The 14,596-nt window shown below is 36.6% G+C and overlaps 2 protein-coding genes across 3 annotated transcripts; both read left to right on the top strand.

Moving 5' to 3' along the window:
- Positions 1–3,747: 3,747 nt before the first annotated feature.
- On the top strand, positions 3,748–6,365 carry LOC144559168 (uncharacterized). 2 transcript variants are annotated; one of them, XM_078308150.1, is made up of 4 exons: positions 3,748–4,066; positions 4,335–4,393; positions 4,483–4,581; positions 5,037–6,365. In XM_078308150.1, the coding sequence occupies exons 1-4, from the start codon at positions 4,056–4,058 to the stop codon at positions 5,411–5,413; spliced, it is 546 nt and encodes a 181-aa protein (XP_078164276.1). In that variant the 5' UTR covers positions 3,748–4,055; the 3' UTR covers positions 5,414–6,365. The 2 variants fall into 2 exon arrangements, with proteins under 2 accessions (XP_078164276.1, XP_078164277.1); XM_078308151.1 differs by having other exon boundaries at positions 3,749–3,922.
- On the top strand, positions 5,449–6,129 carry LOC144559359 (uncharacterized). Its single transcript, XM_078308377.1, has 2 exons — positions 5,449–5,818; positions 5,900–6,129. Exons 1-2 carry the CDS (start codon positions 5,449–5,451, stop codon positions 6,127–6,129), a joined length of 600 nt encoding a protein of 199 aa, XP_078164503.1.
- Positions 6,366–14,596: the final 8,231 nt, after the last annotated feature.

Consider the following 14,596-nt stretch of genomic DNA (forward strand, 5'->3'; position numbering starts at 1 on the left):
ACGCCCAAAAATAATAATATACATGTTGTGTCAATTTATATAAAGAAAGATGAGGGTTAAGGCCTCAAATTTTATATATGAGGACACAAGTTGTGTCAATTTACATGAAGTGGAGAGTTTATCGAGTAATGGAAATGAAAAGAAATAATACAGAAAAAAGAAACCGCCTTATCTAAGATCAATTAAATTGCAACATGAAGCGGCCTTCTTTTTGCTGCTGGTACCTGTTTCTGTATATGTACTGGTAAAAAGCATATGTACATACTCGTAATCTCAGCCAAACGATTGAAATTCAATGCCAGTTTAAACATATTTAAACATCCATTTTGAGATTTGTGTCATGTTAAAAACTCGGATCTAAATATACTCAGTCAGGTATTGCACTGGATACGAATCCGAATTCACATCCTCCCCGGTACCGTAAAAGAGAATCTTTTAGAATTGGTGGATCTGGACCATTTTATTAACTTTGCACAAATCTCAAAGCTCAAATTCCAAAGCAACTAGGGTCGTTCGACAATAAGAAATTAAGAGTGAAGAATTAAGAGCTCAAGGAGCGCTAAAGAACCAATGTTCAGTTGTCTTAATTCATGAATAGAAGTTAAAGGAGCTAAAGAAAGGGGTAAAGGTACCTTAAGGTCCGTGATGCAATCTGAGTCCCGAATCTCAAACTCTGCTAGTCACGATCTCAAAAACAATTAAGTGGAATTAGAAATAAAGAGTGCTAAATAGCAAAAGCGAGAATAAATCTCTCTCAGAAAAATATATTGATATCAAAGTTAACTCCCCTCAAGAATGTGACGTGCCATCCCTTTTATAGTGCAACCATTATAATAAATAACTTAGAAACACTAAAAAGTCTAACTTATAAACTAACACCACATAATGAACTTAGAAGTTATAAATAATTCTTGGAAACTCTAACATAATTAAAATAACATAGAAAATATAAATAGTAAATGATGAACAAGTGGGACCCATGAACCCGACTTCTACCTGAATAATTAACCCGTACTAAGTTTGTATATATAGACTCTCCACATGCCTAGGGATGCCTCTATACTTGCTCCTCAAGTTCTGGATAAGTTTTGGACAGTTTGGCATTGAAAAGGTGTCATAACCGCTCACAGCATCAACTCCAAATATGGACCGTACTGGCCAGTACGACCCTAATACGGACATGTTACAATCCTGACAACATTTCGTATTTCGGCCATAGATCGGTCATCCAAACTATGATTGAGGTGATTCAAGTTGCGTTGGAACCTAGACAACGAAATTTACAACTTTCATGAGGACATGTCTTCAGATTTTGAATGTACAAGACTCAAAAATTTATCCAAAGTGGGTGTTCTGCTTTCTCTTCAAGACTTAGCCATCCATTACAAAATTGCCGAAAGGGTGCATAACAAGTAATATGATCTGGATAGAATCGTCAAATAATTCACTAAAGGGCACCTCGGATACGGGTTAAAATCAGAGCTAATAATATTTATAACCCTAATTATCTACTTTACAATCGATCCACAAGCGTATGAATCTATCGTATAGTATAGATCGGGGTGTCGATCCACAGGGATAGTGTATTAAGAGATCTAATCACCAATCAAGTCTAGGTTTTCGGTTCTTTTAGGTTGTATAATTGGTTTGGTTGAGTTGTTGGGTTGTTTAGTTGGTTTGGTTGTAGGTTCAATTAAAACAATGCAATAGATGTTTTGTGTGTAGAAGATGGACTTCTAGGGGGTAAGACAATCTATCATTATTACTCGTTTAATCAAGTTTCTAGTAAATAGAGCAAACGCATACGGTGATGTCACCAACCGCATCCAAATACACATACCTGTCAATTATGGTTTCTAACTCCAATTAGAATTGCATGCGGTTTGATCAGAACCGTGTGCGCCCTATACTAGTATCAAATGCAATCTGAGAACTGCTAATCCTATTCTAGAAACTCATTTGAATTGCTGAGATGTAAATGCTTTTAGATTTATGCTATCACCGATCAATATGAAGGCGCTGAGATGAGATATATCTAAAATATCCAGTGTTTTTGAATGTGTTTTTGATGCGATATGCATAAATCCACTACATATTTCATATATATGCAATATGTAGCTGCATATATAGATTTTAATGCAGACTTATATATGCGGATTTTAAAATAAAAAAAAACATACAACAACACTCTATATTTTAGTTTAAAGCTAATTAATAGATAGCTAATAAAGTAAAAACATTCATATATTTATAACAACAGCAGCCCAATAAAGATCGTGGCTTGAGCAATAAATGGAGCATCATTCTTTTGTGTACATTAACAACAGCAGCTCAGCGCTCCATTTATTGCCACAGACCAGCGGTCCATCCATCCAGCAAAATTCAACAGTACTCTATTTAACAAAGTCCAACAACAGCCTAGCTCCTCCAGCTAGCAGCTTAGCCATCCAACCATGTTGTAACTCCCTCGTCTAGTCCCATAATTTCACAATACATATCATCAAAGCGCTAAAGTGCAATAAAACAAGTTAGGAGGCGTTGGCATTTTAACGGATCCGGACTCAAATAATGGGTTCTGGATCTTTTTTAGTATGCAGACTCAAATAATGGATCTAGTAATGGATTTGGAATGTTTTTGAATATGTTTTTAGCCTAAACTGCATATGCGGTCTAAATAGTCATTTTTATACAATAACGGACTACATACGCATATGCGGCTGCATATCCAAGCATTTTAAAACACTGAAAATATCAATTAATATCTCTGAATCAAAATGGTGTCTATCAATATCTCCGGACTTATTCTAAAACTAGTAATATGAACCAAAATCAACATGTCTATGAAAACAAATCAGATGATTCAAAAAGAATGGGTCGGGATGGATTCACAAATTTTTTCAGAGAGAAATAAAGAACGAATCGAAATTAAATAGTTAATTGGATTTAAATCCATTAACTAATTTGATACTCGATATAAATAATGTTTTATCTTATACATTTCAATGCTCTTACTTGTAATTTAAGATGCTCTAACTTAAATTACCAATTTTAATTCAAGAATTTTATTTTAATTTTAACCTTAAATTTAACCCGAATTATAAATTAGAAATCCCCAAAGAGTGAACGAATTCAGAGGAGAACAAAGTTGATCAGATCAATAAATCTCCATTAAAACTAAAAATCCGAGGGGGTGAGGACTTCCCTCCCTGTGTCACGTGGGTCTGCCTCTGAGAATGAATCTAGTCATATTGGAAACTCGATCCCCCCCCCCCCCCCCCCACCTTTATTTTTGTGCTAAGAAATATAGGAAAATGTTTGTTGAAAATTATGTTAAGACATAAGATTTAATTCATATAAGACACTAGTTTAATACAATCAAAGTTTAAAAAAGTAATTACATCACATCAATATGAACAAAATACAAGAAAAGTACCAAAAGTTATTTAGATGGTTCGAATTTTCAATATTTCACTATTCATTATAAAGTAAGTTTTGCACAGCATAAATACGATTTATATATTAAATTCATATAAGTAATTTATTGTCTATCCTGCAAATTCTGATATATTTTTTCAACGAATTGTTGTCAGTTTTCAAATACTAGCAAATAGTTTAAAACAGAAAATATAGGCCCAACAAGAGAAGTAATATCCCAATTAAATGAAACTAAAATGAAGTAATAACTAGCCCAACAGAACTCTGAAAAGCCCAAGAAAATTATTTTTCTCTCTCTCGGCAGCATGTTCAGTAAGCATCGCATCCATCCCGACAGATCCATCTTCTTGCTCCCAATTATCGAAACCTAGTTCCCGCTACCCCCAAAAATATCTTCCGATCATTGATCACATCCGATCCGCTTAGAATAATCGGTGAAGACCCAAATCTGAAGAAACTAGAAGGAAGAATCGGCGTAACTCGGAGGGTGTCTCTTTCGATTCAAGGGTTTTGTCTCCCAAAAACGCGGCCAGTTGGTTTGTAAAATTGACCAATAATCGAGTCGTGGACTGCCAATTGATTTTCCAAACCATGGTAGCAACAGTGGGTTGTTGCTTGCTATGGTAGAAAGGTCCTAATTTTGAAGCAAAATACTTGACAGACAATATAATTGGGGGTGGGCCCCATGCTCCGTTGGATCTTGTATTGTGTTCTATAGCTATAATATGTTTCCTGATTGATATGCTGTATCTCTTTTTGGATTATGTACCAACTATTAACAGTCAAATTTTATCACTGGCATACTCCTAATCTCCAATAGTTAAGGCTGACTAATGCTATTTTTATTCTTCTAATCATAAGTACATCTTTCTAATTACAAATTTTCTCACTCTTAATAGGTGGGAAATGGGACATAGGATTGTCTCACCTGAAACATTTCCGGAGAAGTCTGAATCAGGTATTTCGAAAGGAGAAAAAAAAAAGACATAAAAGAATATTTTCAAGTCTAAGGGGAAAAATAATTAAAGCATATTTATGTTTCTTCAGAGTTTTTTAAGAGGCTTGGTCCTGACAATGTTTCATTCCAAGTTACAAACAAGTGGCCGAAACAAGACTTGGTTTCCTCTGAAGATCCATTTTCCTCAGGTTCTTTTTTCCTCTGTTCACATGTAATTTAAAGTACATAGCTATATGTTGGTCATTGTGGGTCAGTACACTTGGAAGTAGGTATGCACAGTATTCATAGTACATGTTTAATCTCGTAATGTCTCGTTATTAGCAATATTAAGTACAAATATATACCAGAAACACACTGGTTCAGTAATATACTGCAACATGTTGAGCTAGTGTGGGTGCCAATTTGGCTGTAAGCCAGTCTCTAAATTGTAGTTTTCTCTAGGCTGGTACTGAGAGGAGAAATCTGTGAAATCTGTTACTATATGTACATATGTATTTTACATTTATGTCGAGAATAATCTCTCGGTCCAGAACTCTACCAACCTCTTCTGCCTGCCCTGACAAATGTTGTGCATGTTACTAGTGACAACCAATAATATTAATTTTCTAAATTTATATAATAAAAAACCCTCTCTTTTTTTTAGTTGCACCTAATGTACTTGTTTATGGCCCCTACAATTCCGATTCGAGATTGCCTTGGTTCACATGCCAACCGTCTAGGGTGGAAACACTAGACTCCCTACCTGTATATCCTGATATTAATGAAAAAGCATCACAATTTAATTCAAGAGAAGAGTCTTTGTTCCCTATTTACGAATGTGCCCCTCGCAAGGCTGTCCCAGTAGGCCCAAACTATCAAGCTGACATACAGAGCTCAATGCCAAAGTATCAAAAGAAGATGATTCTGATAAATGGATCAAAGCATGCCTTTTACCAAATCCTGATCTGGACTTGGTATTGGATGGTAAAGAATGTGATTGTATGGATATGGGGTCTATCAGATGCATCAAGCAGCATATAATTGAGATGAGAGAGAATATGAAGAAGAAACTAGGGATGGAGAAGTTCATTCAGTTAGGGTTTGGGGATATGGGGGAGGAAGTGGCCTTAACGTGGGATCCACAAGATGAGGAGCTGTTTGCTGAAGTTGTACGATCCAACCCTGCTTCTTTCATGAAATTTTTTTGGGATGTCCCGCCTCTTGCTTTTCCAGAAAAATGCAAGTGCGACTTCGTGAGCTATTATTTTAATGTGTATATGTTAAGGAAACGAGCGGGTCAGAATCGATCTGACCCATTGTACATTAACAGTGATGATGACAAGTGGGAAGCCTCAAAGGAGAGGTGTGAATCTGATGATGAAATAGACATGGAAAAAGATGATGAACACGAAGAAGAACAAGAAGAAGTAGAAGAAGATGGATCAGGTTTCGAGTCATCGGTCGACCAACCCAGCAATGTCACATGTCAAGGAGATGATATAGGATAAGGTTCAGATGTGGTTGAAGAGGTAGAGGAGACTGGAGATGAGAAAGAGGACGTGTTACCAGAAAAAACCGATGGGTCAAGGGTGCTAGGGTTAGGGTTAGATATACAGGAGGATTCATGCACGTCATTCGAGGTGCAACATAATCAATTGGCATGGGACATTGGATATGAGCTTGCCAAAAAGGACGAGCTGTTGCCGACCTTTGATGTTATTGAAAAAGTGTTTGGGAAGGGATCGGGCGATAAATGATTAGGTTTTTTTGTTGGGTTCCCTTTTTGGAGGATAGATTTTGATGTGTAATCTTTGTGGATATGTACCTGTTCTGTATACTAATCTCGTCTTTGTTTAAATTTCCCATTGGAGACTTTTTGATACATAAGTTATGGTTTAAGGTGGTATTTTAAGTGGATCACACTGTGTTGTACTACCGAAACTATGTAGGAATCTAAACAGTAAACGTGGCTACTTGTTATTGCCAAAATTTATACATTTTTTTATTTTATTTTATACTTTATGCTTAAAATTATTATTCTGGTAAGTATTAGTTCTCCGTTAATAGACGAGTACATGAAAAAACTAATTACTAGAGCCCTTGTAGAGACAGTATTTAAGTCGAGCTCGAATTAGGCCGAAGTGGACATCTCGAATTCTCGATAGAGTTCTACCTCTAAAACTAGTCAATTGTTTAAAGCAGTGTTAAGAAATTAGTTTCAAAATAAATATATATTTGGATCAGACACATTAGTTTAAGTTAGGCTGAATAAAAATGAATATCATAAGAGATTCTAGTATATGTTTGACCCTGGTTCATGCATGTAAAAAATATTACTTAAATTAAAAAAATAAAATTATAGTTATTGTTTCAGTTATACAAGGGCGTGTCAAATTAAAATCTCCTTGGCAAGGTTTAAAGCTAACAAAGCAGGCCCATGAATGAATTGCTCATTAATTTTTTTTTTTTTTTTGGTTCTTACATGGCCCGTAGGCCTATTGCTCATTAATTATGAATTAGGGATAAGAGATGTACATAAATTTTTGGGGTACCTGTGTGATGTGTCAGCTTTCCACGAATTCACTACCTGAGTGAGTACAATTTAAACGGACGGTCAAGGATCCGTGCTTTAACTTGGCACGAATCTCAAAGCACAACTAATACTGTCCCCTGCGTCGTTCCAAATCGGCACCGCTGAGATTAAATCTGGGCCGTCCGTTTTAATTGTGTTGAGTCAGGTAGATATGGATCCGCTTTTCCACTAACGAACATGCACGGCTTGTTTTCTCCTAAAAAACTACAGCGTTTTGTTTTGGAAGTTAAAAAACCAGCGCCAAGGTTTCAAGAAACAAAGAAAGACCAGGAGCTCCTCTCTCTCTCTCTCAACCTCCTCTCCTCCATAGCTACTTGTAAGATCTTTTCTCTTCTTTTACTCTGTTGATAATCGTTCTCTGTTTTCCTCAGCTTTCCAACCAACAAACAAAATGATGATCTTGCATCCTTTCTTGTTCTTTTTTGTAAAAAAACCAGGCTAACGGAAAGAGAGAAAGAGATGATGGAAGCGCCAAAAGAAGAAAAGAAGTATTATTGTAAGGTTTGTGGGAAATCTTTTACTAGTTTTCGGGTTCTCGGTGGGCATATGAGGTGGAATGGTCCTTGTCATAAGAGGAAGATGGAGTCCGCTTATTATGGAAATGAAGAACCGGAGGATCTCACCCCCGAATCAAAATTGGAAGAAGAAATTGCACTTGCGGATAACGGTGAAGAACTGGAGGATCTCACCCCCCAATCCAGAGTGAAAGTTGTTGATGGTTTTGAAATAGATCTGAACAAGATGCCAGATTCCCTGAAAATTGGCATTCCTGAATCTGGAGCTGAAGAAGCTGCACGTAAATCTGAAGAGAAGAAACAGATCGAGCAAGCAGCCAAACCAGGACCTGAGGCTGATGTTTCGCTTACTGACTTGAAAACGACCATGTATGAGTGCAAAATATGTCACAGGATCTTTGGGTCACAGCAAGCAGTTAGGGATCACCTTGCTGGTCGGACAAGTGATGGTACCTGTCCACAGTACATTGAATCAACTGCAGTTGTTCCGCGCTTCAATTGTGATGGTTATATTCTGAAAAGCAATGTGGTTTGGGCAAAACAAAGGCGATCATGATTTACTTTAAGGTTGTTTTATCTGATTTAGCAGGAAAGATGTTGGTGGTGGGTACTTTAAATGTTTCTAAATTATGTTATCTAATGTCTCAATAGAGGGAGCTTAGGATATAGTGCTCGGGTTTTGTATAAAATTAAGGAAATGGTGAAAAGGATTCAGAGATTGTATTGATTAGTGGTTGACTGAATTAAAATTTTGTGAGCAGCTTTATTTCTTTGATTACCTTCATTAATAAATTACTAAATTAGTTTGGCAGCTCTTGCCAACATTTAAATAAAAAGAGAGAGAGTGCATGCCCTTCCCTCATAAAATTATAATTTCAGTGCTAGAAAATTACAGAAAGAACCAGAACATGACACACTCTAATTTACATAAGCTTAAGCTACAACATGTCAGTACGTTAGAAAATAAACAAAATTATCTACCACATAAAGTTCACTTTTGATGGAATACAAGCATATATTGCATGGTGAATAAACATAAGGAAACCATTGTTTTGAGCTCCTCGCTCGACATCGATCATCATGCATGTATGGCATCAAGCGCCTTATTTTGCCTGAAAATGTTTACGGCTATGCCATTTATGAGAAAGTGGAGGCTAGGATTGGACCAAAAAAGGCATTTGTTTGTATTAAGGGGATCCAAATGGAACTGACAGGTAGCTAGGGCTTCCATGTACTAGAATTAATTTGTGAGGACATTCGATCGGACAACTAATGAACTGGAACAAGTATAAAATTTGTGAGGATAAATATTATTTACTAGTCAACTTCAGTGCCCATGCCAATAGCTATATTCTTCAGTTGCCCCCAACATATATATATATATATATATATATTGCACCGATTATCAATTTTATCATCCTTATCTGCTTTCTTGACCTGAAAGGATAAATCAATAGAAAATCAATAGCATGTGCAGAATAAGTGTTATCCCGTATCCGGTAGCAATTGAGATGGACTTGCAAGTAGGATTGTAATTAGTACGTAACATATCATGATTAAATCAGATTTTTATGTGTGGTACGTATTATGATAAATTTAGAGGGATGATCATGACATATCAATAGTCACGACATGTTATTCACATCGTGATTGGTCATATATATCACATTTGATCACATAAAAACTATTTTTTTTATAATATAATTAAGTTAGTTTATTCAAAATTCACCTATAGATCTTGATCACGCGTGGCCCGCATGATCACATGACGTGCCGTGATCAAACCAGTTTGTGTGTCTTGTTGTGCTAATTTTTAAAAGATGATTATGTCATGCGATGGACATATAATACGTAAATCACCACACGTAACCGGCATACGTGTTATATCGTGACGTAACCAGTCATAATGTGGTTTTTTTTTTAAATCCCATGCTCACAAGACAACATCTTTCATGTCTATTGGTACAAATAATGAGTAACCTTTGTAAAATCACACATACTTCTAGATAATTACAATTTTGAAGGTTCAACCTGAAAATCCTTAATAAAAGTGATCAATTTAAAATCATAAATGTTGTTTTAATTGTTGCGTAGGGTATATCAATTAAAATGCATGTATTCAAAAATTAATTGATCAATTTTTGTCGAGTAATTTGAAAGTCAACGAAAAAAAGCTTTTGTTGCCTCAATAAAAAAAATTAATGAACGTTTACTACATACATGCATTCAATATAACATGAGTTTATATTCAGTACGCTCAACAGTGTCAATGACTACGGTACAGATTGAGCAGAAATATTTTCATATTTATACCTGCATAGAATTATTCTTACACATATTCTACCTTTACCCGTTAAATTTTGGCCTAATCTATATCATATCCAAAACGAATAATGAGAATTAAATTACCGAATAAATTGATATTTTCTATAATTTGATCTAAAAATATAACAAATAAATAAATATACTAACACATCATATGTATGTAATATAATACAATAAAAATTATAATTGTGTATCCTATTAGTTTAAACTTTAAAATCATAAGTCATTAATCAAATTAAATGATATAAGATGTTGCTTAATTCAATTTTGTCATAGATTACTAATTCTTTTCTATAAAAATAAATTACTAATTGAAAAACAATATAAAATGTCGAATAAATTAATTGTCTTATATTACTTAATTAAAATTAAAAATATTGTATAAATCAATATAATCATAATAATACAAAAATTACATAGTTATATGTATAAAAAAAATATCATATGTAATTTAATATTTATCAAGTATCATTTCCAAAGGTTTAAATAGCGTTTATCGCGTCATAGCGGGCTGACTAAAAAAATAGCTCTATGCTCAAATAGCGCTAATAGTGCCATAGCTTTTATGGTCTAAAAACGCTATAGCAGCGCTATAGAGTTGCTATAGCGCGCTATTTAGAACCTTGATCCTTTCCCAATAAAAAAGATATCATATATAAATTTAATATATATAAAAAATAGGAGCCTCATAATTGTACCCCAAACAAAATCCCCGAGCGTGTCCCTGATAAGCCACAATGATATATGTTGAAACATAGGGTTTGTTGTGTAAATTAAACCGAGTTTTGTTGAAATTAGAATTTAATTAGGTTATAAATGTTTAAAAGTTCAAGTTACTGCCCTAGTTGTGTTTATTTTGTAGGCAATCAAGTGCTTGGAGCTTAACGAAGGAAGACGAGCTATCTGGAGCAAGAAAGCACAAATCTGGCGAATTTTCACTTTTATTGCGGGCCGCAATTATTTTATTGCGGGCCGCAACCAACTAGTCAGAGCCGATTTGCAGAACAGAAAAATTTGTATTATTATTGCGGCCCGCAATGGAAGTTATTGCGGCCCGCAATAAACAGTTCCAGAAGCGATTTTTGCTATAATTAGTTGTTTTTAATTCTGGAAGGAGATAACTGTTTTAGGGACGAATTTTAGACATTAGAAAGAGAGAAAAGCACAGGAGAATAAGGAGAAAAAGGAGAGACAAAAGAAAGGAGAAGAAGATAGCGAATTCTTCGAGCGGTTACATTGATTTCTTTCTCTTAGAACTCTTTTACTTGTTTATTTTCTTGTGTGCTGCAGCCATGGTTGGCTAAGGTTATTTCTAGGGTTGATTAGGGTTAGAACTTGAAACTTATGTCATGGATTAGTTGATTTTATATTATATTTACTTGTTCCTTGGTATGATCTTTTCTTTATATTACTTGTTTGTGATGACTTAAGCGAAATTGCATGAAACCCTAGGATTCGGTATTTACAATTGAGAAATTGAATATTTAGTCCTGACCATAAAGAAAAGAGTATTTGATAGGCTAAATACCGAGAGGCGATGCTCATCTTATACGGGCTTAACCCGATAGGTTAGAAAATTGTACCAAGTACCGAGAGGTGACGAATAACTTTCTATACCAATTGGGACAGTTAAAGACTTAATAACTTTGGGTTAGTGTAACCAAGTACCGAGAGGTGACATTTATACTAATTTAAAGACGGTATTAACATAGAAATATCACTTTATACCGATAACATTAAACTGTGCCTTCATATTTATAAGAACAACCTTAATAAATCAATTAATCGTGACATTAGTGGATAGGAACCCCTAATAGACCCTAATTTCTCATTCTTGCTTTAAAACCACATTTAGACCTAGAATTTAGTTAATTCAATTTGATTAGCAACAAACTGAACCATCATAGAAAACAAACAAATTCCTTTATTTCCTTTTACTAAATTAAATTAGTTAGGTTAGGTTTAATATTCCGAATTGTCCCTGTGGAGACGATCCCTAAATACTACTTGACAAGGTTGTACACTTGCAACCGAATTGAGGGTAAATTAGGATTTATTACTTGTGTAGTAGTAAAAATCACATCAAGTTTTTGGCGCCGTTGCCGGGGACAACGGTGAATATTATTTCGGACCTAAGTAATTTAGTTAGTAATTGTTTTTAATTTTCTTTTATTTCCTTTCTCTTTTGATTTAGGTTGAAATCTGGCAGAGGAACCTCCTACTCCGGACGCCACAGATTTGGTAGAGTGGTTTTCGAGGAGAGGATCAACTCATCTTTTTTACCAGAGAAGAAACAAGCACCCGACAAGGGGACCTTTCTTTCCCTTGAATCCACGCCGGTTAGACATGTCGTCCGGCAATGATGATGCTAGGTTTCAAAACCTCCAAAGAGAAAGGGATCGGATGGCAAATGAACTCCAACGGTTGAGGGCAGCTAACCAAGAGAGAGAAAATCTTGAAGCAGCCGATGCCAACCGCCCTTTGAGGGACTTTACTGCGCCTAGGGCTGAGGAAATCCACCTGGGGTACACTGCACCTACTATCAATGCTGAGGAATACCAAATTCCTCCTGCATGGGTTAGCATGGTGCAGCGAAATCTTTTCCATGGTCTGCCTCATGAAGATGCCACGCAACACTTAGCCAACTTTGAAGAAATCTGCAGTACAATCAAGGTACAAACTGTTTCTCCTGATGACCTTAAAGTGATGGCTTTCACTTTTTCTCTTGCAGATAAGGCTAAGGGGTGGATAAGGGGACAACGGCCCGAGAACATGAACACTTGGCCTAAGGTGGCGAATGCTTTCCTCAACAAGTTCTTTCCACCATCCAAAACTAACTCCTTGCGCCATCAAATCCACAATTTCCGAGAAAGAGGGGATGAAACCATGAGCGAAGCATGGGAGAGGTTCCAAGAGCTGCAGAGGTGCTGCCCTCACCATGGAATTGAAGGATGGAACCTGTTGCAAATCTTCTACAACAGTCTTCTGCCACAAGACAAGGGTATGCTAGACGCAGCCGCTGGAGGTAGTCTCATGAACAAAGGGGCTGTTGACGGATACAAGTTGGTTGATGACATGGCTCTCAACCAAAGCCAATGGCACAACCCTAGGGAGACCCCGGTCATCCTGCAACGGGGAATGAAGGAGGTGAACTCGAATTCAAGCATGGCCGCAGAAATTGCCGCTTTAAATCGCAAGATTGATCAAATGAGCGTAAAATCAGTAAATTATCCTTCTTCTCTTCCTTGTTCAATTTGTGGTGGGACCGATCATTTAGCACTAAATTGTGGTATAGGGAATGAGGTTAGTCATGAGGAAGTTAATGCCATAAACCAAGGCAATTTCAAACCAAATAACAACCCTTACTCCAATACTTACAATCCCGGTTGGAGGAATCACCCAAACTTTTCGTGGAGACAAAATGACCAATCAACCCAAGGTAACTCAAACTTTAATCGGCCAAATCAAGGTTATGGTAACCAAGGGTATGGCTCCAATGCACCACCAAAGTCCAATCTCGAATTAATGATGGAGACTTTCATGGCAAGTCAAAATCAAAAATTCGATGAATTGACCAAAAAGGTAGACATGTTGGCAACCCAAAACAAAATGCTTGAAAACCAAGTTGCACAACAAGCTACCCAATCCTCCCGCCAACCGGGTTCCCTTCCACCAAAACCTGAGAACAATCCCAGGGATGTCAAGGCGGTTAGACACATGCTTCGCAGCGGTGCGCAATATGAGGATCCACCCATGCCAAAGCATGCCTATGAGCAGCCGCAAAGTGAAGAGACAAGAACCAATGATGAGCACATCTCCACACACGAGGACTCCGCCTCAAAGGAAGTTACACCAATTGGACCAAGCGACCCTGCTATTCAAGCGAATCCATCTCAAGATGAGCCACCAAAGGTAAGTGCACAGGTACCTCTCTACATACCCCCTCATAAATTTGCACCTTTTCCTGGTAGGCTTAAGAATGAGAGAACTGATAGGCAGTTTGCTAAATTCCTTGAATTGTTGAAACAATTGCATGTAAACCTACCATTGACTGAGGTAATGACCCAAATGCCGGTTTACACCAAATTTTTCAAGGATATCCTTTCAAATAGGCGTAAACTTGAAGAAGTCCAAATGGTGTCCCTAGATTCAAATGGTAGTGCCATGGTAATGAATGAATTGCCCAAAAAGTTGGATGATCCGGATAAATTTTCCATACCATGTTCGATAGGAAATGTCCAATTCAAACGAGCACTATGTGATCTAGGGGCTAGTGTAAGTCTTATGCCAAAGTCGGTTTATGATAGGTTGGGTGTAGGGGAACTTAAGCCAACTAGAATTTCTCTCCAATTGGCCGACCAATCGGTCAAGTTACCCCTAGGGGTGGTAGAGGACTTGCCAATTCAAATTGGTAAATTCTTTGTACCAATCGACTTTGTTGTGGTAGACATGGATGAGGATATCCATACGCCACTTTTGTTGGGTAGACCATTTCTCAATACGGCAAAAGCTGTGATTTATGTTCATGATGGAATTATTACAATGAACATTGGTGAAGAAAAATTAACATTTGACATCAAACGATCAATGAAATATCCATCTAATGATCAAAGTGTTTGTAGTGTTGAGATTCTTGACAGGTTGATAGATGAGGAACTCATAAACAGCTTGGAGAAGGGTTCCTTTGAATGTTGGATGGATCAGGAGTGCGAAAAATCTGACCAAACGAATTCTGTGGACCTTATTGCGGCCCGCAATAAAATTTATTGCGGCCCGCAACCAATCCAGACA

This window comes from Carex rostrata, chromosome 9 (assembly GCF_964058835.1).
Source record: "Carex rostrata chromosome 9, lpCarRost1.2, whole genome shotgun sequence".
NCBI classification, from domain to species: domain Eukaryota; kingdom Viridiplantae; phylum Streptophyta; class Magnoliopsida; order Poales; family Cyperaceae; genus Carex; species Carex rostrata.